The sequence below is a fragment of the Lonchura striata genome, chromosome 4A (assembly GCF_050655825.1).
Source record: "Lonchura striata isolate lonStrDom1 chromosome 4A, ASM5065582v1, whole genome shotgun sequence".
Classification (NCBI taxonomy): Eukaryota; Metazoa; Chordata; class Aves; order Passeriformes; family Estrildidae; genus Lonchura; species Lonchura striata.
Genome location: NC_140742.1, coordinates 20694600 through 20722431, shown reverse-complemented (window position 1 = coordinate 20722431; position 27832 = coordinate 20694600). Strand labels below are relative to the sequence as shown.

General features: G+C 48.8%; 1 protein-coding gene across 1 annotated transcript; it reads left to right on the top strand.

The window, feature by feature from the left end:
- Positions 1–17455: 17455 nt before the first annotated feature.
- Positions 17456–26830, top strand: LOC146763313 (uncharacterized). The gene is made up of 2 exons (XM_085570655.1): positions 17456–17557; positions 25784–26830. Exon 2 carries the CDS (start codon positions 26175–26177, stop codon positions 26616–26618), a length of 444 nt encoding a protein of 147 aa, XP_085426781.1. The 5' UTR covers positions 17456–17557; positions 25784–26174; the 3' UTR covers positions 26619–26830.
- The last annotated feature ends 1002 nt before the right edge of the window (positions 26831–27832 follow it).

Genomic DNA, 27832 nt, shown 5'->3' with positions numbered 1-27832 from the left:
AATTAACAGAATTTAAACTAAATAATGGAATTAGAGTGATTGAAATCACTACTATCCAACTTAAATAGAATGATTAAATAGAATTATTGGAATTAAATAATTAATTTGGACAATTTTTTGTCTAATAACACAATCAAATAAAGTAATTGATAAACTGAAAACAATTAAGATGTAGATTTAATATAAAACTATATTATTCAAATGATTCCAACAAAAACAACTAAATAAGATAATTTGAATAATCTATATTAAAAGATCAACTAAATATAACTAATAAATTTTAAACCTCGCAGCAATGCAGCAAGCCTAAAGTAGCGCAGCAGCTACATGATCCTTGTAGCAATGATGATCACAAATGCAGCCTTTCTTTCTATAAAATATAACTTAACAAGTAAATTATTTGAAAAATAATTAGAAGTAAAAGGAAGATTTTGTAGTTAAATAAAAAGGAACATTGGGTAGGGTACATTAAGGAATAGGTTGGGGAAATCAGACAATCACTTAATTAGTGATTGCCATGATTAGTAGGGGAATCGGTAAAGGGTGGACAGGGATGCCGCCATTTTAGGGGGAAGACAAAATGGCGGATCCTCAGTCCCGGGTTTCGGCTCTTTGTCCTTGGAGGAAGATCCCTCCCGACCTTCCCCTCAGAGGACGAGCCCGAAGAAGGAGGGGAATGTCCAACCCCGCCTCCCCCAATAGGAACTGGCCTCGTGCAGGGACGGTGCAGGGCCATTGGGGAAGGGATGGGACTGGCGGGAAACTAGGGGCGGAAAAGAAGGGTCAAGGCGGGAAAGCAGGTTCCAAGCAGCGTGGCCAGCGCCATCTTGGCAGGGGGTGCCGGGTACACTGCCCTTAGTTTGAGCAGTGTCCGGCAGGGCACTTGGGGCGGCTTGGCCATAGCCATCCCCAAGGGAGGATAGGGAAAAGGTTTAGGAAAGTCCGAGGGGATGAGGGTATGGGGAGCTTCACAGAAGCAAAGGGAAATTTACAGGAGGGGGGCCCGACTCAGGTGGATATAAAGAGCCTCTTTTAATAACCCTCCCATAATTAACATGTTGCCCTCTTAACTGTTCCTTATTGGTGTTTTTTCTCTACCCCCTCCGTCCAGCCCAGCATGGGGAGGGGAGGATAGAAAAAACACCCTCTCAAGAAAAAGAAAAAGCGATCAAATATGGGTCCCCACAGAAGACTAGGGGAAAAGTACTACTCAAAGGTAGCCCCCCCCCAGAAAAAGAAAACCCACCCGCCTGCCAGGGACATGCAAGGCTACAGCCCCTGTCTGGGCGCAGACGGGGGTTAAAACACGAAAAGAAAAGTGGCAGACCCAGCCACCCGTCGGGGCGACCCCAACCCCGTATAGCCCACCTTACCTTCTGGGCCCGGGCGGTGATGACTTGAATCTTTTTCTTGATCTGATGGAAGAATCGCCCTCGAACTGGAGGTGTTCCCTCTCGGTCTGGCCCTTCCGGAGGCCTGGGTGTTCCCGTTAAACCAGGACTCGTCCCCGAAGCCCTGGTTTCGGCCACTATCGGCCTCTGGTGGTCTCACTGCCAATGCTGACCGAGGAACCCCTTCTCGGTCAGCCCTTCTTCGGGCTCCCCCGAGCCACTGCCAGACCGCCCCTCTTCGCCCTTAGGTAAGTCTACCCGCCAAAAAAATTTGCAGCCCGGCCGTGGCTGCTCCCAGGCAGGGTAGAGAGCACGATGACAAGGGCGCAAGAGGGTCCCGGAGCCTCAATCTTCTCCGCTCGGCGTCCGGCTCCTCTTAGCACCGGGCAGAGCTCTCACGGCCGCAGATGTTCTTCTTCCCTCCTTCTTCTCCTGTGAGGCGGGCGCCCCCACGAATTTGCCCGTTTCTTCTAGAAGACGAAGGAGGGAACCATCCTCTGCTACCATTTGTCGCGGCGCGGCATGCGCCCCCCCTCGCCGTGATACCCTGAGCGGTGGCGTGCTGGGCGGCGAGAGGGAAGAGAAGGGGCGGCCGCTCCCCCCGGGGTGCTCTGCTGTCCCAGTCGGTGGCGCAGGAACAGAGGAAGGCGACATGGGACTTGGGGGTGAACAAGATGGATTTATTCAGTGAGCCCCAAGACCTTATGGAGAGGGTGAACAAAGGTTTTATACAGAACTCAAGAGGAGGGGAGTAGGAACAACAACCAATGAGGGTAGGGCTGGGGAGGAGTTTAAGGCAGGACTAACATAGCACAAACCAATCAGGGGAAACAGGGGAGGGGAGTAACACAAAGTAACCAATAGGGTGTTGAGCCTCACTAAATAGACAGGGAATGGTCTGGAAGTAGGGGAGGAGGCCGAGAGGAATGACAGGGAATGTTCTGGGGAAAGGGGCAGGGAAAGGGAGGATTGACAACTTGGAGGGGAGTGGGTTAGGGAAGAGCTTGGGAAGATTGACAGTTGGGGAGAGGAGGAGATTGGGGGGTTGGGGGGTGAACAGACACTGAACAAATATCAAATAAAATAAAAACACACCACCGCAGGAGAGCCCTTTGAGGTATCTGTTATCAAGGATGTGATGGTAGAAACTGATTCCAAATTTGGTATAGGTTCTTTACTACTGGTACCTGAAGCAGATTACAATTTATTAGGGAGAGATCTGATAATAGAATTGGGTATTAATTTAGAAATTGTAAATAAAGAATTACAGATAAAGCTCTGCCCTTTAAGGGTGGAGGATGAAAAGAAAATTAATCCTGAGGTGTGGTATACCCCAGAAACGGTGGGGAAATTGCAGATTAAGCCTTTCTCAGTGGAAATAAGTAATCCTGGCAAACCCGTAAGAATAAAACAATACCCTATCCCTAGGGAGGAAAAATTAGGACTAAAACCTGAAATAGATAGGTTATTGGAAAAAGGGCTTTTAGAGCCCTGTATGTCTCCCTTCAATACTCCCATCCTGCCTGTAAAAAAAGTCAGATGGGTCCTACAGATTGGTGCACGATTTAAGAGAAATAAATAAGAGGACTTTGGCCCGGTTTCCAGTAGTTGCAAATCCATATACTTTGTTGAGCCGTCTGGGACCTGAAAATCGATGGTATAGTGTTATTGATCTAAAGGATGCCTTTTGGGCATGCCCCCTGGATGAGAAAAGTAGGGATTATTTTGCATTTGAATGGGAGGAAGGGAATTAGCTCACAGGCCTTTTGCCAAAATACAAATAGACCTCACTGAAATGCCTAAAGTGGGTAGATATAAATATTTGTTAGTAATAGTAGATCATCTCACCCATTTTGTAGAGGCTTACCCCACTACTCGGACTACTGCTCAGACAGTGGTCAGAATATTATTAGAAGAAATAATCCCTAGATATGGGATAGTAGAAACAATAGATTCTGATAGGGGACCCCACTTTGTGTCCAAAATAACTGATATCTCACATACTCTGGGAATTAAGTGGGAATACCATACCCCATGGCATCCCCAAAGTTCGGGAAGAGTGGAAAGAATGAATGGGGAACTAAAAAAGCAATTAACCAAATTAATAATAGAAACAAAATTGACATGGGTCAAGTGTCTCCCTTTAGCCCTATTGTACATAAGAACAAGACCCAGAGCAGATGTTGGGATTTCCTCTTTTGAAATGCTATACGGGATGCCATATGATTTGGAGGAACCCCGAGACCACCCCCGGTTGAAGGACTATAAAATAACCTCATATATTATTGCCTTAATAAAACGCCGCAATGAACTTTGGGAAAAAGGAATCATTACGCAAAGACCCCCTTTAGATTTAAAAATACATAAAATGCACCCAGGAGACTATGTGTTAATAAAATCCTGGAAAGAATCTACACTAACCCCACAATGGGAAGGTCCTTATCTTGTGTTACTCACTACAGAAACTGCAATTTGGACTGCAGAAAGAGGATGGACACATGCCAGTCGAGTAAAAGGACCAGTTAACAACACTGTGTGGCAAGTAACCAGTCCTCCCGGGAACCTGAAATTGAAGTTACAGAGAAACTAATGGACTCTTATCAGATTGAATACACATCAGACTTATATTACTTAGATAGTGGACTAATTAGTAATTCAAGTGTTAGAGTAAAGTGTAAAAATCAAAATTGTAATTGCTATCCTTTTGTATGCTATATCTGTAAGGTGTGTGGGGAACGGTGGTGGTCACATTGCAACAGAGGGTATCCTCCACGAGGAACTTGCAATTCCTGTTGGAACGTACAAAGAGAGATTACAGCTTGGGTACTGACCTGTAAAGTGACTAGAGGGGAAATCCGATTGGAATCTAAAGAGTGGTGGGAAATTTTCTCAAAGGGCATTCACCCAGACTATTACTGCTACCATACAAACGAGCCGAGCCCATTTGTGGCAGAGATCATAGAAGGCCTTTGTAGGAAAGACCTAAAAGGGGTCAGTTGTACCGCACCGGAGGTAAAAGATCAGAATTGGCGTTCTTATTGCATGCGGCAAGGCACTAGAGGGCATAAATCCCCTCCTGAAGAATACTCTTGCTGCCGAGAAGATGGTACACCCTGTGGCTCGAAGCACCCGAGTCGACGGGCGAGGCAGAGGAGTAAACAGCTGTGGAGGAAGGAGTCCTCAGGATGGAATACGCAAGCAATATTTGCGGAACTACCCCGGGACTGGGAGTAACAAAGGCAGAAATAGTTTTTGGGCTCAAGGGTATTTTGGTGATAACCAGCTAATAGAGGGAAAGAAGTCACAAGTGTATAATTGTTGCAGTGTGAGAAACCAGACCCCACATGCCATTTGCTTACTGCTTGTGATTTTCCTTTGTATATCTTGTAATACTGCGGAAGTAACAACTCATGAACCTTTCAAGTGGACTTTAGGAAGATGGGAGGATTCACGAGTTATAAGGAGCTGGAACTGGGGTGGCATCCCTAGTAAATCAACAAAAGGAATTTAAAGCATTAAGAATTTCAGTAGATAAAGATCTGAGTAAAATTGAGCAGGCCATCGATGGATTAGTAAAATCATTACGGTCCCTATCTGAGGTGGTGTTGCAGAACAGAAGGGGTTTAGACTTGCTATTATTACAACAAGGGGGATTGTGTGTAGCCCTGAAGGAGGAATGCTGTGCATACGCTGATCATACTGGAGTTGTTACAGACACCATGGCAGAATTAAGGAGAAGATTAGAGCAGAGAAAGAGGGAAAGAGAGGCACAGCAAAGTTGGTATGAATCATGGTTCAATCAATCTCCTTGGTTAACTACCTTGTTATCCACCCTTGCAGGACCTCTGATATTGATAATATTGGGACTGACCTTTGGGCCATGCATCTTCAATAAGGCAATAGAAATAGTGAAGGGACGCTTAGAGGCAGCACATTTAATGCTCATTAGGGCAAAATATGAACCCATACACGATGTAGATGAGACCCTAATACTAAGTCACCAAGAGTTACAAAGATTCAGTGAACAAAATAAAGATGAACAAGAAAAAGGGGGGAATTGAGATAAGTAGAAGATCATTTGTTCACTGTGGTATGCTTGCTTACCTTGGTTTGCATAAGAATGTACTGGTGTGTCTTTGAAATGCTTATTTGCTTACAAGGTGATAAGGAGGTTGAGATTAAAGTCCTGGGTGTGTGTATCTGGTCTGCTTGCTGTATCTCAAAAGAAGAGACTTAGAAACTATCACAACGACCAGACTCAGACTACATCTGGAGAGTCACGCCTGCAAGGAGAAGGGGGGGAATAAAAGGAAGGTTGGGACAGAACATTTTTGCGCGCCGTTGGTGGAGAAGGAGACTCCCGGCCGCCCAGCGCTGTGCTTTGCCTGCCTTACTCGCTTGCTATTTTAAATAAAATTTCTTTATTGAATTAAGACACTTCAAATTGTCGTGTAACAATTTATAACAGGGCCCTAAAAAATTCTGCTGGATTGAGGGATAAGCATGCCCAAGAGCATCCAGGATTAAACCTGCTGGGTTGAGGGATTTGCATTCCAAGAGCACCCAGGGTTGCAAGATTTAAGATATGCCCACGGGGATCTGGGGTTGGACAACAGTAACATTAACACCTAAAATTCTGCTGGGTTGAGAGACATCCAGGATTAAACATGCTGGGTTGATGGATTAACATTCCATGAGCACTCAGGGTGTAGATATGTAATGTAGACTGTTTGAAAGTAAAAGGTATCTTCTTGTTGTATGTGAGAGTGAGTGAAAAATAAAAGTGAGTAAATGTAGATTAATGGAAGTGTATATAATGTAGATTGTTTATTTTGAGCTTTACTTTATCTCCTTGGAGGGAGGTGGATTGTGTTGAATGGTATTGTGAGAGAAAGGACTTTTTGAATAGTTGAAAGAAGGTGGTATTCAGGTTGTTAGAGAAAGTGGGAAACAGAGGCAGAGGACTTGTGAAGAAACGTGAGGAATGGACTATCACATCTAAACTGGTGACACCAAATTGACTTTCAACCAGGACTGGGTGGTAATGGTTTGGGAAGACCCAAATGATCCAAGGCAGGTACAAAGAATAACACCTAACTGAGAAATAAGGCAAAGTTTGCATCACTGGTTCTAAGCCCTGCCTGAATAAGCCCTGAGACGCCTCCGACACCTTCTTGGAAGAGGAACACTGCCACTTCAAACAGGAGGATCGGGAGTGTTTGAGTCAAAGAGTTCTTATAGTCTGGCCTTAGCCTGTGACTTGTACAGGGAAGAAAGGAAATTGCCATCAGTGCTATACTGTATACTTTATTTGATTCATCCCAATACTGGACATGCCAGCTGGGTTACAAGTGAATGTTCAAATTATGGGAATAATTGGTGTTGTATCTCACAAAATCTATGTTCTTGTTGCAAGACGTATCAGTACTGAATCAATTCCCAATAGAGATAGAACTCAAAACAACTGAAGTAATAACTCTGTTTTGTGGATGGGAATTATTAGTGCCTGTTGACTGAGAGATACCTGAGGAACAATGGGAAACCACAGTTAAGGAGTGTCAAAAAGGACTTGCCTAAAAATATCAGTAAAAAGGAGTGACAAGGGAAACAGAGGGCAAGCCTGGATTGAGCACTGTACTCACCAGCGAGAAGATCACACGTACCTGCTGTGGGCAGCAACCCCACAGGCAGGGGAGGTGGGGGTATAAGCCATGCCAGACCTCTGTCATTCCTGTTTCTGTCTCCCATTTGTTGTCTTTTCCCTTCTGAGATAGCAGCAAGATCGTGTCACAAATGTTACAGAAAGTGTTACATGGAAAGAAACCAAAGTTCCTTTTTGTTACACACACCCATGTCAACAGCCACAGACTCACCCAAATTGAGTACCTGCAGGCAAAATGGGGAAAAATATTGGATTACAAGGAAATTAGGAAAATGTGATAATAGATGGGGCATCGAATGTCTGAAAGGAGAGAGATGGATTTGCTTTACATTTGATCTTAGAGATATAGTCCAAGATTTGGTATAAAGACAATTAATAAACAAAAAGGTGAAACCAGCACAGCAATCTAGCTCTGTATTGACTCCAAATTGTATACTGCGTCATATTATAGGCCTCCATGCTGTTATAGAGGAGATAACAAAGCTGCTCAGGCACTGGAATTAATATCAAATTGTGAGAAACTGCATTGACTTGTTTGTTCATCAAAAGTATGAAATTAGGATAAAAGGGGGGGAAGTCGGGACATGGAATTTGCAGGCTTGACTGGTAACCACAAACAAAGATTGTGAAAGATTTTGCAGGACTGGCTGGAACTGATAACCGCAGTGGAAACCCATTGTTGCTGAAAACTGATAAACCGAAGTGGAAGAAGACACACCACCCCACTTGTGAAATCCATTGTTTTTGGGACTGATAACCACGGTGGAACGAGACTCACCACCCCCACTCATGCAAGATAAAAAGGGACTGAAGAGAAGGAAAGGTTGTCAGCTTTTGGTGGAGCCAGGCTCCCAGCTGAACCCAGCGCTGTTTTGCTTGCTATCGCTTGCTGTAATTAATAAAATTATTAATTGATCTTAAAAGGCTGAATCAAATTATTCGCCTCAACTTATAACAGATTTGGTGCCGTGACTCAGATCGGAACACCCAGAGAGGAGGTCTCCTGAGGAGGCGCCCCACTGCCTTTGCTTTAACAGTGGCCTTACGGGGACACTCCTCCCCGGACTCCGACCGATGAACCTAAAATCCGATAGCAAGCAAGGAACTGCCGGCTACCCCCTTAATCTTTGTGCACGAAGCCCCAGGCGAAGACACCGGATGGTGTAAGTATTTTCCGAAGGACCTGGTGTCCGGAGGAGGCCTGTTCTGGGAGAACGGGACCGCCTGGTCGGGGGTGGGGATCCTGGAGTGTGACGAGTGTGATGTATGAGAGGGGAGCCGGCAGCTCGGACTGCCCAAGCAAGTGCGGACCTCATAGTAGTGTGGTTCCCATATCTGGCGACGGACTGGGCCACGAATTGAGGGAAGCAAGTGTGTGTGTGAGAGAAGGCACTCCAGAAGATGGGTCAGAGGAAAAGCAAGCCTGCTGAACCCATGGGTGGGGGAATCCCTGTAAAACTTCCCCATATTTCAGAGGATAGTCCATTAGGCTTAATGATTAAATATTGGAATGCCTTTCCTTCTAGGAATGGAAAAGGTAAAGTAAAAATGGCTCATTACTGCATGGAAGTTTGGGGGGGAAAACAAATAAGAGGGGATCAGTTATATTGGCCAGTATTTGGGTCTTCTGAGGATTGGATCTGTCAGGCCCTAAATATTTACGTTAATTCAAAAGAACCCTTTAATCTAGAAGAAAGTGAATATGCAGCCCTCTGGATAAGAGGAGAAACAAGAGCAAAATTATTTGCTCTCAATACCGAGAGGAAGAAAAAGAGGTCAAAAGAAATTTAATTACCTCCAGGCATTCCCCCTCCATACATACCACCACCACCCCCACCTCTTCCATTGCCACCTCCACCGCCACAGCTTTTAGACCCCCCCCTCCTGGAACCTTCGCTAATCGACCACCCGGGTCCCTCGGCACCCACCCAAGAATTATCGGAGGATGAGGGACCGGAAGGTGAAAGGTTGGAGGAAAATATCCCTGAGGGTTCTCGGCGAGTAACCCGAAGCCAGACCCAACAAAAGGGAAAGCAAGAATTGGGTATATTTCCCCTTAGAGAGCATGGAATGGGAATGGTGCCTAACCCGAATGCTGCGCAACCAGGACAGCCTGCTCAGATTCTGGGAATAGGGTACATATCCGTCCCATTAAACTCAGGGGATGTTAGGGAATCTAAAAAGGAAATGGGACATTTGTTAGAAGATCCTTTAGGGGTGGCGGAGCGGTTGGATCAATTTTTGGGACCTAATATTTATACTTGGGAGGAGATGCAATCCATGTTAGGGATTTTGTTTTCTGCAGAAGAAAGGAGAATGATTAGAGAAACGAGCATGAGAATCTGGGATGATGAACATCAACAGGGACCATTAGCAGATATTAAATGGCCCCTACATAATCCCCAGTGGAATAATCAAGACCCGTTACACCGTACCCATATGGGCGATTTGCGAAATATAATAATACAGGGAATAAGGAAGGCTGTCCCTCATGGACAGAATGTACAAAAGGCATTCAAGGAACAACAAAAGAAGGATGAAGATCCAACTGAGTGGTTGGAGAGGCTGAGAAAAGCCTTTCAGTTATATTCAGGGGTGGACCCTAACACTCCTGAAGGTGACACATTGTTGAAAGTTCATTTTGTGGTAAATTCGTGGGTGGATATTGGAAAGAAGTTGGAAAAGTTAGAAGGGTGGCAAGCAAGGGGGCTGGATGAGTTACTGTGGGAGGCCCAGAAGGTTTATGTTAGGAGGGAGGATGAGAACTACAAGAAGAAGTCTAAGATTATGTTAGCAGCTGTAAGGGAAGGACAGAGGCAATCTCCCCAGAGAAGGGGTGGTGGTCACCCAGGAGGTTTGAGGGGAGCTGGTCGACAGGTGCATGAAGGAAGACAAGGTGGAGGAGATAGAATTGTTTGCTTTTATTGTGGGGAAAAGGAACATATGAAGCAGGAATACTGACAAAGGATGGCTGATGAAGAGCAGTTTAAGGAAGATTACAGGTGTCAGGGGCTCTATCTGCTGGGGACAAGAGAAAGAACAAAGCCCTTGGTAAAATTAAAAAAAAAAAAAAAGTCCCCAGCAGCAAGAATATGAGTTCCTTGTGGACTCAGGGACGGAAAGATCGACCGTCCAGACCCTTCCCCAAGGGTGTAAGATTTCATCTGAAATAATACAGGTGATTGGAGCCAAAGGGGAACCCTTTGGAGTACCTATAATCAAGGATGTGCTCTTAAAAAGTAACTCCAAATTAAGAATTGGGTCGTTTTTATTAGTACCAGAAGCAGATTATAATTTACAGGGAAGGGATTTAATGATTGAATTAGAAACAGGGATAGAGATTAATAAGGGAGAACTGACAGTAAAATTGTGTCCTCTCCAGGCTGAAGATGAGAAAAAGATTAATCCAGAAGTTTGGTACACCCCTGAAAGTATAGGAAAATTAAGTATTAAACCCTTTGAAGTAACTATTAGGAACCCGGAGATACCTGTCAGAATTAGACAATATCCTATATCTAAGGAGGGGAGGCAAGGACTGAAACCAGAAATAGAAAGGCTTTACAAAAAAAAAAAACAAAAAAAACCAGGCTTACAGGCGATAGTGGCCACTGCTCTCCTAGTAGAGGAAGCTGGGAAGATAACCTTTAGAAGTGAGCTAAAAACCTTATCTCCCTATAACATTCATGGAGTTTTGCAACAGCAGGCCGACAAATAGATAACGGATGCCAGATTCCTAAAGTATGAAGGCATCCTAGTCTCCTCTCCTAAGTTAAGAAACAATGGGCCTGAAAAACCCAGCCCAGTTTTTTTTATATAAAGAACCAATTACAGAACTAACACATTATTACCTCCAACAAATAAAAGAACAAACAAAAATAAGGCCAGATCTTGAGGAAGAAAAACTAAAAGAAGGGACTCAATTATATGTGGACAAGTTCTCTCAAGTTCTGAGAAAAAAAAAAACAAAAAAAAAATCCGGGTATGCTATAATAGATGAGAAAAACATTTAAGACAGTAGAATCTAGTCCCCTTAGCCCCAGCTGGTCGGCCCAAGCATGCAAATTATATGCTGTGCTTAAAGCTCTAAATTTATTGAAAGGAAAAAGTGGGACTATTTTTACTAATTCTAAATATGCCCATAAAGTAGTTCATACTTTTAGTAAAATTTGAGAAGAAAAGAAGACTACAAAAACTGCAATACGGATGGCCGAAAAAGAGTGGACGCATGCCAGTCGAGTTAAAAGTCCAGCCACCACGGATGACCAGTGGAAGGTAGACAGCCAGCCTGGGAATTTGAAGGTTACCATTAAGAAAAATCTATGAACTCTGTGTACATCATTTAAGTCGATCGCAAAAGAGAACAAAAAGGGATATAATTACCTACTTATTAGTAATTATTTAGTAGTTTATAATAAGGTAAATTATAATTATTATCCTTTTGTATGTGTTAGTAATTATTTTAACGATTATTTAATAATTTGTAATAAGGTAAATTGTGATTGTTGTCCTTTTAAGTGCTTTACATGTAAAATTTGCCAAGAACGGTGGCAGGTCCATTGCCAAGGGGGGAAGCCACCAACTGGGGTCTGAACAGAAATTGTGGTAAAATCAAGAAAATTGAAAAATCAGTAGATTTGTTTGGAGTCTGAGGACTGGTAAAAAAAAAAACAAAAAAAAAAACTTTATATATATATATATATACACACACCAAAGGAGTGCATCAGGAAACTTTTGTTTCCATACTAACGAACCCACTCCATTTGTTGCCCAAATTCTAAAAAGGTGTTGTCAGAGGGAACTAAAGGGGGTCCCATGCCACCCACCCCCGGTCAAAGATAAAAATAGGGAACAGTACAAAGTTAGGCGGGAGCAGGGGAAGGGACGCCTAGGCAAGTACCGCTGCTGCCGAGAAGATAATTTACCTCGCGGCTCGAAGCAACCGGGTCGGCGAGCGAGGCAGAGGGGAAAAAGCCAGGTCCCCCCGCAATGGAATAATGCTGAAATGCTCCAACTATTGCCAACTGAGTACTAGGCTCCCCCAGACGACCGGTCTAATTTCCTCTGAAACACCAGAAAGGCAACAAACCCAAAAAGGGAAAACAGAATATCATGCCACAAAAACAAGGTCAGGACCCCACCCTTATTGGCAAATTATAAGTATTTTAATGCTTTATATCATACATAAGGGGGAGAGTTCCCCGGTCCTGCACCAGCCCTTTAAGTGGACGCTAACCGGAATAGATGGCAGGGTAATTCGGAGTCAGATAACATCCAAACCCCCTATTTTTACCCCACAGTTATGTGAACTAGCCCCTGTAGAGCCCTGTTTTAATACCGCAGGATTTTACATGTGTCCAGCATCGAACCCAGGAAAGGGGTATTGCAATTACCCTGGAGAATATTTCTGTGGGTACTGGGGGTGTGAAACAATAGCCTCAGACTGGCAAGCAGCAGGAGATAAATTTCTTAAAGTATCATGGGGACCCTATGGGTGTACCCCTCCACAAAAGGATTCTAGTGGCGCCTTCTTGGGCGGGTGGAAAGGGAGTTGCCAATTTGTACATTTAAACATAACTGAGCCCACAGACCCAGGATGGATGGTGGAAAGATCATGGGGCTTTCGGTATTGGGAACCTGGAAAAGACAGAGGGAGCGTATTTACCATAAAGAAAGGGCCTGTACCAGCAGACACATAGGCAGTGGGCCCTAATCCTGTAATAGTTGGGGATTTAACAGCTAGGAACCTGATAACGGATAACCAAACTACAACTCCTACAACAGCGCCAAGTGGGGATTCCCGGTTTAACACTCTCTGGAAATTAATGGAGGGAGTATATAAAGTCTTAAATGCTACTCAGCCAGAATTAACAGAACACTGTTGGCTCTGCTTTGATGTTAGGCCTCCATTTTACGAAGCTGTAGGGATATCTGAAAAAGCGAGACGTCTTAATAGTAGCAATCCCCCGCAATGTAATTGGAAAGATTCCCGGGGTAAAGGAATGACTTTGGCTTCAATAACAGGGAGGGGACGATGTATTGGCAGAGTACCCACACACCTGGAATATTTATGTGAGACTGTTACTAAAGCTAAATGGGAAGATACTCCAGCTAAATGGCTAGTTCCTGCTAAAAACACCAAGTGGATCTGCTCAAAAGGAGGATTCACCCCCTGTATTTCCTTAGAAATATTTAACAAAACCTCTAACTATTGTATACAGGTGGCTGTGATTCCCAAAATTATCTATCACCCCAACGAATATATGTATAATGTACAAAACATCCCAGAACACCACATACAAAAACGAGAGCCTTTGACCGCACTTACAGTGGCAGTTTTAATGCTTGCAGTGGGAGCAGGTATCGGTACGGGAGTAGCCTCCCTAGTAAAACAAACAAAGGAGTTTAATTCCCTGAGGATTGCTGTAGACGAAGATTTGGAACGTATAGAACAATCAATATTAGCATTGGAAAAGTCAGTAAGGTCCTTGTCGGAAGTAGTTCTGCAGAATAGAAGAGGACTAGATCTTCTATTCTTACAACAGGGAGGACTGTGTGCGGCTCTCCGGGAAGAATGTTGTGTGTATGCAGATCACACTGGGGTGGTACGAGACACTATGACAAAACTGGAAGCAGGACTTGAGAAAAGGAAAAGGGAAAGGGAGGCCCAGCAGAGCTGGTATGAGACCTGGTTTAATCACTCCCCTTGGTTAACTACCTTGCTATCTACAATTGCGGGTCCTTTAATATTATTAGTGTTAGGAATAACATTTGGCACATGTATATTCAACAAGGCAATTGAAATAGTAAAAAGAAGATTGGAAGCAGCACACCTGATGCTAATCAAACCCAAATATGAAACTCTCCCTGGAGAACCTGAAGTAAAAGGGACTTTGATTCTAGCCCACCAAGAAATAAAACGATTTGATGAACAAAATGATAAAATATGAAATGGGAGACTGTGAGAAACTGCATTGACTTGTTTGTTCATCAAAAGTATGAAATTAGGATAAAAGGGGGGGAAGTCGGGACATGGAATTTGCAGGCTTGACTGGTAACCACAAACAAAGATTGTGAAAGATTTTGCAGGACTGGCTGGAACTGATAACCGCAGTGGAAACCCATTGTTGCTGAAAACTGATAAACCGAAGTGGAAGAAGACACACCACCCCACTTGTGAAATCCATTGTTTTTGGGACTGATAACCACGGTGGAACGAGACTCACCACCCCCACTCATGCAAGATAAAAAGGGACTGAAGAGAAGGAAAGGTTGTCAGCTTTTGGTGGAGCCAGGCTCCCAGCTGAACCCAGCGCTGTTTTGCTTGCTATCGCTTGCTGTAATTAATAAAATTATTAATTGATCTTAAAAGGCTGAATCAAATTATTCGCCTCAACTTATAACAAATTCATAAAGGCCAAACAAAAACTGCAGTGTACCAGAATAGGCTGGCTTTAGACCATTTATTGGCTAATGAAGGGGTGTTTGTGGAAAGTTTAATATATCAGATTGTTGAAAATAGATGACAACGGGGAGGTCATCCTAGAAAAAAACAACCCAGATACCAATCCAAAAATGGGAAAACAATGTTAAAAACTAACTAGTGGGGTAATGTATTGAGCATGGGATGGTGGAAGAAATGGGGATTCTTCCTTTTATGTGTTACAACTGTTATAAATTAAAATTTGTCCAGCCAAATTAATATGAAAAAATAAAATATTTATTTTGCAATCAAATTCTATCTAGGCCAGCCACAAGGAAAGAACAGAGCCGAGCCCGGGGTCGGCCCTGGGTGTGCAACGAAGAGGTCAGCCTCAGCAGAGGTTTTCCTCTAAGCCCACACACCTCCATCCTGGCACAAGCGGTTTTTATAGGGAAAATTCTGCCTGAGGCCAAGATTTCAGCAATCAGTCTTTTCTTCCATTAAGAGTCTATATGTTAGTGAGATTTTCTTTTTTGGTGATGAGGGAGAACAATTCAGTGTCTGGAGTTTGTTGAATCCCTTGATGAAATTTACGGGAGGGAACGCTGCATTCACCTGTGTCTGCCCAAGGATTTCCATGATATCCATCTCGGGTCCTTCAGGCAAGGATCAGCACCGGGGTTCCTGTATCTCCCCAGCCATGGCCCATCTCCTGGGGAGCCGCACCTTCTTACTTGTAAATCAGTTTCCAATATACACCCGGTCTCACCTGCGAGGGTGGGGGGGGGGAATCCTTATACAAACGTGTAGAGTGTTAGAGTGTTCTAACAAATCCAACAAATATTCAATGTCACATATATCATATTAGAAATGGCGCCAATTATATCTGCTACATATAACAGTATGGTAAATGTAGCTTTGTAGATAAAATGAAGCTTTAGTAGTAAAAAAGAAACTATGTATGTGTGTGGGGGGCGGGGGGTTTAAGGAATGAGATACTCGCTTCAAGGAACACGCAAATTCTCCAGAGAAGAGCAATTTATGGTTTTCTTATTAGAAGAAGCTGATTTCTTCACGCCTTGCTCAGACTCGAAGACCCCGTGGGGATTAAAGAAAACAGTTGACATACAACAGAGTTTTTTGTTTCAAATATAATGTATGCATAACCACGAAGGATATATGAATATGCAACAGTGTATTGTTTTAGGGGTGATTCCTTTATTCACAAGGTACATTCCTCTTGGCTTAAGTACCAGAGAGCAGCTGGACCTCAGATATTCTTTCTTTTTTATTGTCTTGTAATTGTCTTAACTCTAAATTTTTATCAGTCTAATTCTATTCCTATTTTTTCCACCATTTTATTATTATAAAAATTTTAAAATTCTAAAAACCAAGTGATTGGCATTTTTCACAAATTCCTATCAGGAGACAGAGAACCCATTTATCATTTCAATGGCATCATTAGATTACAAACTGTCCTCGGAATGAGAACCAACCAGACAGCTCCAGCTCCTGACCTTCCTGCCGACGAAGCCACTGAAATGAGGAACACAACATTTCACCAGGGGATGGGATCAGATTATCTGTTAGCAGGAAAAAAAGCAGTTTGAGGAAAACTACATGACTCAAACTGCTGCTGGCAAAGAGATGACAAGGGGAAAGTGTTGAAAAAGATAATAAAGGAAATAGGAAAGCAGTTTATGTACGGGTCCAAGCATGGAAAGGATGGGAATGAGACACGGTTTTTCGGCTCCCCGGCAGACCAGGGGTTAAACGTTGGGTGTCTCCTGGATTGTCCCCGGAAAGCGCCCATCTCTGCACCGAGCTACCTTTTTTCATTTGTAAATTAGGTCTTTCTTTCTCTGCCAACAGTGGTTTCTCCAGCCCCGGCTGCAGTCACTGGTCATTTAAAACTTTAAGAATCTTTTTGTACAAGCACAACTGACTTGATGCATATTTTATATAAGCACGAATTATTCCATAACATATATTAGAATGGGGCTGAGGAAATCTCCCTGCAGGTCCATGGAGATGCAGAGATCCCCTGCGGGTCCATGGGGATGCAGAGATCCCCCTGCAGGTCCATGGGGATGCAGAGATCCCCTGCAGGTCCATGGGGATGCAGAGATCCCCTGCAGCCCCTGGAGGAGCCGGGCTGGAGCTCGGCGATGCCTGAGAGGAGGCTGTGAGCCCGCGGGCAGAGGGGCCCCGCTGGAGCAGCCTGTCCTGGCAGGACTGAGCCCGTGGCACAGTGACCCACGCTGCAGCACTCGGAGGGGGCTGTGCCCAGGGGATGGACTCCGCTCCAAGAAGTTCCTGGAGAAGTCTCGGCCGGGAGAGAGCGCAGGGTGCAGCAGGGAACGACTCCTGTCCCTGAGCAGAGGGAGAAGCCCCGGGGGATGAGCTGAGCATGGCCCCATTCCCTGTCTCCCGCCCTGCCGGGGGAGGAGGCGCAGCTGGGAGCAGGGAGGCGTGGGGAAAGCTGCATTTAAGGCTCTGCACCGACTTCTCCTTCTCCTGCTCCGAGTCTTTGGAGTTTTCTGCCAGAAATCTCTCCCCTGCCCCACCCACCCACAGGGCTTCGGGCAGGTTTCCCTTTTCGGGGGAAATCAAAGCGAAGCACTGATGCGCTAACGAGGGGCAGGGGAAGTGAGGCTCCTGGGCTTCCCGAAGAGGCGGAGGCACGGGAGGCGCAGGGCCGGGAAAGCCGTGGCGGGAGGCGCGGAGAAGTTTGTTTGTGTGGGCAGCTCAATCCCGGCTCGGCCCGGGCCCGTGCCGGGGCTGTTCCTCATCTCCGGCTTTCCCCTCACGCAGCCCGGGGGCGCCGAGAGCGCGGGGCGAGGCGGGGCCGTGCGCAGAGCCCGCCCCGAGCTCGCTGCCATTGGCCGCCGGTGCCGTCAGTCGCGGTTGCGGCGCGCTGATTGGTGGGAGCGGGGCGCGGCGCGGCCCCGGCGGCGGGCTGAGGGCGGCCGTGGCCGCCCAGCGCCGCCATTGGCCGAGCGGCTGTGCGGGCCCGGCAGCGGCGGCAGCGGCCGGAGCGCGGTGAGGCGGCGGCGGCGGAGCTCGGAGGCGGCCCCGGCGCAGGTGGGAGCCGCGCTGGGCTCTGCGGGGGCTCGGGGCTGGCTGCGGGCGGAGGGGGCGGCAGGGGGCTCCGGCGGCTCGCCGGTGCCGTGTCCGGCCCGTGCCGGCCCCTGGCTGAGGGCGCTGCGGGAGCGGCTGCCCGCGGTCTCCTTCCCGCCGGGGCCGGGCAGGAGCCGCTGCCGGAGCAGCGCTGGCTCGGCCCGGCTGCTGTGGGTAGGACAGAGGGGCTGCCCCGCGGCCGGGAGCGGGCGGGGAAATTCCCGTCGCCGGAGGTTCGTGTGCCCGGGGGAGAGCGAGGAGTCCTGTCAAAGTGACTTTATTGCCGAGCAGGGGCAGAGGCCGTGGGGCATTTGCCGTGCGCTCTCTGCCGTGGCTGTAGCCCGCAGCCTCCTTTTTATCCTCATTTTCCCGGCCGATCTCCCTCTGCCTCTGCCCACCGGCTGAGTTCCTTGGAAGGTTCCGACTTCCCGATGCGCCTGGAGCCTGTCCTCGTTAATGTGCACCCTCCATTTGTAGAACAGCCGATATTCATGGCTCTGTTAAGTCTTTGTTCTTCTCCTCGAAGTTCGGGAATGTAGCGGCACTTTGAGCAGCTGTCTGGGTAGATTTGGAACATTTATTGGACCTGATGGTTTCTCACGTTGCTTCCTTATCTACAAGTGCCCGGCCCTATCTCCAGGCAGATTCACTCCTTGACTCTGTTTTGTTCTTCCCGGGTCCTCTTTGGTTTTGGGATTATTCTCGGTGCCCTCATTCCCTGTCCTTTTGTCGCCGTTTGTGGATCAGGAGGCCTGGCTGCCACCTGCATGCCCTGGCTCAGCTGCTGGATGAGCTGCACTGCCAAGGTGTGGAGCATGGTAAAAAGATGAGAGTTGCTGCAGCACAGAAGAGGAGAAGCAGCATTCCTTTAACCCCTGGTGTGCTGGGTAGCCACGAAAGGGTGTCCCATTCCCATCCTTTCCATGTTTGGAGGAATACATAAACTGCTCTCCTATTTCCTTTGTTAGCTTTTTCAGCACTTTTCCCTTGTAATTTCTTTACCAGCAGCCGTTTAAGCCATTTAGTTTTCCACAAACTCCTGTTTTTTCTGCTAACAGATAATCTGATCCCATCCCCTGGTGAAATGTTGTGTTCCTCATTTCAGTGGCTTCGTCGGCAGGAAGGTCAGGAGCTGGAGCTGTCTGGTTGGTTCTTATTCTGAGGACAGCTTGTAATCAAATGATGCTATTGAAATGATAAATGGGTTCTCTGCCTCCTGATATGAATTGGTTTGGGTTCCCAGGGGCTGGTCCATGGTGTTGTAGGATTTGTTCTGGTGGCCCTTCAATGCTTTTCCCCATTTTAGGGTGCTCCCGCAAGCTAGGGTTGCATCAATTGACCGTTTTTTTCTTATTCCATCATCAAATACTTGAATTCCAACTGATTTCCCTAAACCTCTTCTAGCAAAAACCCCAGTGCTCTGATACAGCCTGTACAGCACAGACAGAGGCAGCAGATGTTGGAGTGGGCAGAGGGATGATCCCCCCCCCCTTATTTTAGTGAAGTTTTCCCAACATTCTCCATTTGCTGTTTCCCTTTGCAGCTTCAGCTTTTCTGTTTCAGAGTCAGACATCCTCATCATGGGCTCTGCCTTCATCTGTGCAGATTCCATCTGTGCAAGCAGGCAGAGCTCGGGGTGAGGGGCAGAGGGGATCAGCCAATTCCTGCCCCAGGCAAGAAGAGCCAGGTACATTGTCTCCTCTATGCCCCAGCGGTGTTAATTTGCATTTCTAAAGCTCCTGTCCAGACTGCCTGCTTAAGAGTTTAGGGGTCACCTTTATATCTCTTCTAGTGATGCAGCCTAAAGGTGAACTTCAAAAAACCCAGATCAAAATTTTGGTATCTTTTACAGCTACGCACAAACATAGACAAAAAATCCCAAGGTAATTCATCTTTTTCTACTTCCCCCCCCTCAGAAAAAAAAACTCATTCTCACATCCTTTACCCAAACATAACCAGCTATATAGAAGTATGAGTAATAAAAAAATACTCTGTTGCTATAAACTTTGCACTGAAACTTCAGGAAAAAGGAGAACTTCACTATTCTTTTTAGTGTTAGAATGAAGGCATTCCTTGATTCTGGCCAGGATGTGCAACAGAAGTCATTCCATTCCCACATAGCCCGAGAAAATTGTTCCATTACATATGGGTTTTACTCGGTTTTTCCCAAACTTGTGCTGTCTGAAGCAATCTACATCCACTGGTTTAATGTTCTATAGTTTCAAGTCCTGTAGTTTTTAGTATTTGGTTTCCTCTTGGACCCGGATTTCTTTGCTTCTGCTGTTAATGAGGTGGGAAGTGCTGGATTTCCTTCTCAGCCTTTTGCAGACCAGGTGTCTGCAGCCCTGCCCGGGGCAGTGTCTGGGGTAGGTGTTGGTCGCTGTTTGCTGCTGGGGTTGATGTTTTGCTGCTGGTCGTTATCTTTGTGGGTATCTTTTGGGCCATTCCCAGTGTGTTGAGATGTGAAACTCATCTCCACTGAGTGGTGTAACAGCCCTTAACAAAACCTTTAACATTTGTTTCCCCAAGGCCAAGGCAAAGCAAGCCTGAGTAGAGAAATCAAAGGTTAACAATGTTCAAGTCTGTGAGCTGGTCTATTTTCCATGGATGCACTGGCAGGCAGGGCAGTGTGTGAGTGTGAGTGAGAGCCAGAGTGGAATTGTCCCGGTGTGTCCCCAGCAGCTGTGGCAGTGCAGGCCCAGCGAGCACTGAAGCTGCAGCAGTGGCAGCAAGGGCTGGCCCCGGTGGCTGGAGCTGCCCAGGGAGGGTGGCCAGGCCGAGGATTTCAGCAGAGGAGGTGTGGGCAGGCCCAGGGCCTTGCCCCGCTGTGGAGCCCTGGCTGCTGCTGCGCTGCCTTCAGTGCAGGCTCAGGGGGGCCTCCCATCCTCCTGCTGCAGGCGGGAAGTGCAAATCTCCGGGGCTGCAGAGACCTGGAGCCCAGGCTGAGGGGTCCCCCCGTGTTCAGCTGTGCTAGCGGCTGTTTCTGGCCTCGGGGCCCCTTGGCATGGGCCACGCCACTTGGCCACCAGTGGTGCTGCTTTGCACTCCTTAGGCAGAGCCCATGTCCTGCTTGGATGTTGGCAACAGCAAAGTGCCAAGGCAGGCTCTGTGCCAGCCCAGCTTCCTGGGGGAGAGATTGCACCAGAGACAGGATTCTGGCCACGGACTGCTTTAAATGTGCATCCCTTATCTCCACCCTGCACTAGGTGGAGAATTCCCAGGTAAGGATTCCCGAGATCAATTGCAAGGGGAAATAATGGAATATCTGCCCTGGGTGTGGCCCTTCTTCTTGCCCAAGCCAATGGCAAAAGCCGTCCCCATGGCATCTTGGTTTCTATCCCCAGCTTCCAAAGGTGTTTCTTTCTTTCCCCATTCATTCTTTGTACCCAGCCTGAGCTGTGGGGGTGCCAGGGGTTCTGGAGGTCCCACTGTATTCCTAAAGCTGCCATAACCCCCTGGAGAATCTTTCCTGGAGAATGAGTTCTGCTTGTCTGAGTCTGTTTCTTCCACAATCCCTTTTATTGGAATTATTATTTTTAGAAATACCCTAATAAGTGATCCAGTAGTTGCTGAGCAATCAGAATTGCTTTTGCCCCCGTTAGGTAAGGTGGTGTCACCAGAAGATATTGAAGCCTTCCTGCTCAGGGCATTTCAGTGCCAGGCTCTTACAAGCACACACAGCTGTGCTGGTTGAGCTGACCATGGGGGTAACCTGCGCTTTGTCTGATTCCCTTTCCTCAATAACAGCGTGTCGTGGAACTCTTTTCCCTTCTGCTGCCCTTGAAGAGCCATCCACAAAGACATTTTCTGTCTCAGGCCAGGCAATGTCTCCTGAATCTCCCCCAGGCTGGGTCTGGAGCTGTGTCACTTGAATGCAGTGCTGGGTTTCTTCCCAGCCCCTCTGTGGGCTGTTCAAACAGGAGGCTGGGTTAAACCCTTCCCCTGTCCTCAGTTCTGAACCCTCCTGTGCCACTGAACAAGTTTCACACTGTAATAACCGAGCACTGCTCATCCATTGCGAGGCTCTTTTGGTGATCAAAGCTTGAACTTGATGGCAGACTGGAACAGTTGGAGATCCTGTTGTCATCAGGTTTTGGGCCTCGGTTCTGTTGAAGCTGTGGCTGCACAATTCTGCAGACAATGAGGCCACTTTGGCCACTGGGTGAAACATTTTGGCCCAAGGATTCCTTTGGCATGGCCCTGTTGAACATTCACCTGCAATTCCAATTTCTTTTCTGAGTGTGGAAGAGCCCCAGCTGAGGCATCAATATTTTTGGTTGTTCATTTTCTCAAGTTTTGCTCACTTTCTCGTGTCCATACCACAGCCTGGAGGCTGTCTGGGGTTAAAAAGTCCTGCAATGCTCTGGCTGGAACAGAGAATCCTCAATCCAGGCTGTGGAATTCCTGTTAATCCTCAGAATTGTCGCAGATCTTTTTTGGTCTTGGGAAATGTTACTTCTCATATTGCCCAGACCTTCTCTAGGTCAATCTACCATAAACCTTCAGTCAAAATATGTCCCAAATATTTAATCTTTGTCTCCATCATTTCCACTTCTTTTTCAGATACTCAAAAGGTATTTTTTCGATAGCAAATTGAGCCATTTCACAGGGTCTTTGGCTAGCACTTGTTCTTGTTCTCCTCATTGGAGCCATTCGATTCCCTGACTGGCAGGATAGGAGTGCTGTAGGGAGACATCCCTGGCTCCAAGAGCCCTGCCTTTAGCAGGGACTCCATACCAGGCTGTGAGCCCTTCCTTCCCTCCCCTGGAACAGGGTGTTGCTTTTAGACACCACTTGTCCTGGTTGCTTCCAAGTAACTTGGAGAGGCTCCACATCAAATTTTCCCTGGGGCTGCCCACACCTCTGGGTTCCCTTCAGCAGAGGCCTTGGCAGACATTTGACACGAAGGTACAGCAGCAATAGCCTCTGTATCACCTTTTACAATATTGCAATGCCACCATCAAATTCCTTCCTAGTTAATAACAATCAGAGTAGGAAGAAAAAGAAATTAGTTTATTTCAAATCTATCCTCCAAAGCATGTAATAATGATTGAACAAATGATACCAGCTCAGCTTTCCCATTTATTCCCTTAATAATGAAAACATTCCTTTACAGTTTTCCCCCCTTAGGTGTAAGATTCAGAGTGGATGGAGAGGCCCCTGTGTCCATCAGGAGAGGCTTCCTCTGGATGCAGACCCAGCCTGAATGTTCTCCAGGGCTCCAGTGTGGTGGGTCCCCGGTGGGATGGGAGCTCAGAGAGCCCTGCCAATCCATGTCCATGCAGGGGTGGACTTGCTCCTGCTGAGGGTGCTGCTGTCTGTGCTTGCAGTGTCCTTGTGGGCTGCAGCTGGAGCCCTGACTCCTCACCAGGGGCTGTTTGGGTGGGCTGTGCCCTGGCCAGGAGGGCAATGCCTCTGCCAGGTGCTTGTGGCCGACCCCGTCATGCCCCGGGTGCTGGGGCCCCCTTGGGCCCTGGGGTTGATCCCTCAGGGCTGTGGGAACTCTGCCGTGGCCTTTGCCTTCAGCTTGGCCTTTTGCTCATCCCTTCTTGCCTTCAGCTGCTGTGCCCTTGTGCCCAAGTGCTGCAGGGCCTTCTTGTGCCACTCCTGCAGCCCCGGTCACTGCCTGTGGGTGCTCATCCTGTGAGAGCTGCTGAGCTTTCTGCAAAACCTTTCCTTTCTGCAGGGACCCAAACCAAATCCTGAACAGCAAATCCTGATCCTTCCATGTGCACTCTGCATTTCCCAGCTGTTCCTTTGTGTTCCCCGTTGTGCTCAGGGTCCCTGCCCAGCCCGTGTGGCAGAGCCGGTGCCTGTCCTGCCGCAGTGTCCAAAGGCGGCCCCCCCGGCGGGCAGGGCCGGCAGCTCCCCGGGGCCGGGCAGCGGCCGGGGCGTCCCGCAGCCTCCTGGGGGCCGGGGGCCACTGCCGGCCCTGCCCGGGGCTGGTGGGGTCAGGCAGCGCCCGGCGCTGAGCCCCGGCTGCCCCACAGCCCCGGCCTGGCCCCGCAGCTCCCCACAGGCCCCAGCCCGTGCTCCCGGTGCCGCACCTCTGCGCCCGGTGCTGCCGCAGAGAAACCCCTGGCATCCTGACCTCCTGCTTTTCCTCTCCTGGAAACTGGGAATTCAAAATATTAGCTGGCAAATTGTGAGGTTAAGACTCTGTGGAAAAACATCCCTATCCAGAGTATTTTTCTCTTCCTCCTCTTTGCTATCATCCTTTTTCTTACCACATCGATTCCTCCTGCTGCTTCTTGCCTGAACCATATTGCTGCACACTCCCCTTCACCTGATTCCTTCCCAGCACACCAACTCCATCCATCCCCTGTTGTCCAAATCCCTTCTCCACTTCTTCTGCATTCTCCCAAGGGACCCTTCAGAGACATTTTGGGATCATCATCCCTTTGGCCAGGACCCCTCCCTGGCTTTCCCTTTTCTCCCCTCCATGGGTGCCCTGCCATGTTCACTCCCCGAGGATCCCAGGGCACTCACTGATGAGATTTTCAGTGCTCTCTCCCTGCTGACTCTTCACAGACCCCCTGATGTGTCACTCGTCTGTCTCCTGCTCACTCCCGGGTCCCCAATCAATCCCCGGTGCTGCCGCCAGCCAAGGGAGCCGATCACCCAAAGTGGGTGAGGCACCTTCAGCTGCACTCCCTGCCGCCGCCCCGGAGGGTGGAAGGAATTTGGGATGAGCCCCAGGGTGTGTGGAAAAATTGACATCACCAGAGGATTCTGTCCACAGAGCAGACAGAGGAGTCCTGTAAATGGAATTTTATTCCTAAAAATGGGAGAGGCCATGGGACATTCCCCATGGGATCTCTCCAATTGTTGGAGGACACAGCTTCCTTTTCATCCTATTTCTCCTGGCCACATCTCCCTCTGCTTTCCCCATTGGCTGAAGTACTTGAGCGCTACAGACTTCCCAATCCACCTACTACATACCCACCTTGATATGCTCCGTGCTTTCATATAGCAAACGATATTCATGGCTCTGTTAAGTCTTGTTCTTCTGGAAGCTCATGAATAGAGCAGGACCTTGGCTGAGCAGCAGTCTCTATCATCAATTAGTAACATTTTCTGAAACCGATGTCTTCTCCTGTCACTTCCTAACATAAAATTCCCTGGCCCTATCTCCGAGCAGATTCAGAGCATCTGTTAGTAAAGACACTTTCCTGTTGTTCCTTTCATGGGGTCCCCCGTTTGTGGGACATCCCCCCTGGAGCAGGGTGTCCCCTCTGTGCTGCAGCCCCAGGGCTCGGGCAGAGCTCAGCCAATCAGAGCCCGCGGCGCTGATGACTCACCAGTTGCCAGGCAGACTCGCAGCTCCCCGCGTTCCCCACCTGGACCCACCTGCGCCCCCCCTCGGCCCCATGGCCCCGCGAGGGGAATTCGGGGAGGTGGGAGTGGGGCAGCACCAAGGCCGGGCCCCCCCGCGCTGTCCTGGCGGGAGCGGCTGCAGTGGGGACCGAGTGCGGGCGGGAGCGGCCGAGAGCCCAGCGCTGCCCCAGCCCGACCTGCCCCAGCTCCATCCCTGCCCCTGCGCTGGGATGCTGTGGGTGTGGGGGGAAGAGGGAGCCGGCAGTGGGTGCTGGGCCTGGGGCCAGGAGGAGAAGGGAAGGAGAAGCAGGCTTGAGGAACAGAATGGTCAAAGGATGCAGGTGGCAGGAGAAGGTGGGATTGTGCAGGAGAAGGAAAAATAGCAGGAGGAAAAGGAGTGTGAGGAAGAGTAGAGACACAGGAGGAGGAGGAGGAGCAGAAAGAGGAAGCAGCAGAAGGTTCCACCCCTCCCTGTGTCTGCAGCCTCCCCCCCAGCCCAGGAGTGCTGCTCCCCCCACATGCAGCAGGTGACTATGGAGGGGGGTCCACGATTTTCAGGGGGTGAATCTTGGTGTTTCTGAGCTTTCTTGGGCTAAATGTTGGTGCTTTGGTTTTATGTGGCAGCTGAATCTTTATGTTTTGGAGGAGGTTTTTCCTGAGCTGTGATGTTTAGGGAGTTTTTGTTCTGTGTCTTGAAGTTTGCAGGATTTTTGGGCTGAATCTTGGTGTTTTGTGTCTTAAGAAACCTTGCTTTCCCTGGGGTTTCTTATAGACACAAGATTCCCAATAACTTCCTCCTTGGGCAAGGAGGAACCTCCAGTCCAAGATGCTCTCCTCCTGTTTTTTCCCCAAACCAGGATTTGACATTACCAGGGCGTGGCTGGATGGAGGAGGAGGAAAAGCCCCGGAGATGCTGCAGGAGGAGGAGCTGCAAACCCAGCCCAGGGAGCTGCAGGGAGGAAAGAGCCCCCCTGAGCCAGGAAGGCGGGCGGAGATCCAGGCAGAGCTCGGAGCTGGTGGAGAAGCCTCATGGCAGGGAGAAGCCCCACAAGTGCTTGGAATGTGGGAAGGATTTCAGCCGGAGCTCCAGCCTGGTCTGTCATCAGAGGATCCATACTGGGGAGAGGCCCTACGAGTGTGAGGAGTGTGGGAAGAGGTTTCGGACCACTGCCAATCTCCTCCTACATGAGCGGATTCACACAGAGGAGAGGCCCTACCGCTGCCCCGACTGTGGGAAGGGCTTCAAGCAAAACTCCAACCTCATATGCACCGGCGCATCCACACTGGAGAGAGGCCCTACGAGTGTGGGAAGTGTCAGAAGAGTTTCATACACATGTCTGGCCTGATCGAGCACCAGGTGATCCACACTGGGGAATGGCCCTATGACTGTTTGGAATGTGGGAAGAGCTTTGGGTGGAGCTCTGCCCTGAGAACACACCAGCGCATCCACACTGGGGAACGGCCCTACGAGTGTCCCCAGTGTGGGAAGAGGTTTCAGACCAGCTCCAGTGTCCTCAGACATGAGCGGATTCACACAGAGGAGAGGCCGTTCCGCTGCCCTGAATGTGGGAAGGGCTTCAAACGAAACTGCCACCTCACCATGCACCAGCGCATCCACACCGGGGAGAGGCCCTACGAGTGTGGGAAGTGTGGGAAGAGCTTCTCCATGAGCTCAAACTTGACCACACACCAACGGAGGCACCACTAAGGGAAGCCCTGTGAGTGCCCCACGTGAGGAAAGAGCTTGGAGTGAGGGAAGAGAGTGAGGAAAGAGCTCAGTGTTACCAGGTGATGTGATGTCATGAAGAATGTGTACCCAATGGGAAATTGTTACCAAAAACAGAGCCCTCTATAAGCCCCATACAAGTCAATCCCTGTATAAACACCTGGTACACTCAATAAAATTGGCTTTGCTCTAAACTGGGATGTCCCCGTCTCTCCATGGTGGATAACCCTGTTGTGGGTGATCCCCGTTGGCTGGGGGAAGGCGCTGGAGGGATTTCTTTCCCTTCTCCTGGTGCTGCCGTGGTTTGGTTGGTAATAAATTCCCTCCCTGTGCCCAGGCCGGGTCTGTTGTCCCCGTGCCGGTGCTCGGGGCGGGATCTCTCCCGTTCCTTCTCTGCACTGCCGGGCCTCTCCTCAGCCAATGAGAGAACGCGGTGGAGAAGAGTCAGCCAATCAGGGAGAGCGGGGCTGATGACTCACCAGTTGCCGGGCAGACCCGCAGCAGGCAGTGTTCCCCACCTGGACCCGCCCTCCCTGCCCAGGGCCGGCCCCGCCGTGGGGTCCCCCCAAGTCCCTCCCCAGTGCCCCCATGAACTGGGCTGGGTTTAACTGGGAAGCTTTACTGGGAACACTGGGAGCAGGGGGCAGGGGCAGAGTGACAGCAGGGCTGGGGGACACTCGACCCCCCCAAAATCAGCCTGGGGATGGAGTGGGGGGGTGCTGGCCGGGCCCGAGGCCACGGGGAGGGGCTGGTCGGCTCAGGAGCTCAGTGGGCAGAGAAAAGGGGGTGACACTGGGCTGGGGGCCCTGGGGAGCACACAAACTCCAGAGGAGAGGGGACACGACTCACGGGACTCCCCAGACTCTCTTGTGCAGGTAGAACCCGATCCCCAGTGCCAGGAAGACAAAACCCAACTCAGGAGTCTCCAGTTCCTGTCAGCATCTTGCTGTGGCAGCATCCAGCAGCATCTCTGGAGTTTCCACAGGGGTCAGGATCTCCCAAAAACTCTCACAGACACCCAGACCCCTCCAAGCACCCTCCAGGTCACTCCCAGCCCACTTAGGATCCCCTGAAACCTCCCTCTTGATCCCTTCCTGACCTCCCCAGGACCCACCAAAGCCCCTCCTGTCCCTCTCAGGATCCCACAGCCTCCTTCCAGTCGCCCCCACTGCCCCAGGACCCCCAAATCCTCTCCC

Coding starts and splice junctions, on each gene's coding strand:
- LOC146763313 (XM_085570655.1), top strand. CDS start 26,175: ATGCACCGGCGCATCCACACTGGAGAGAGGCCCTACGAGTGTGGGAAG.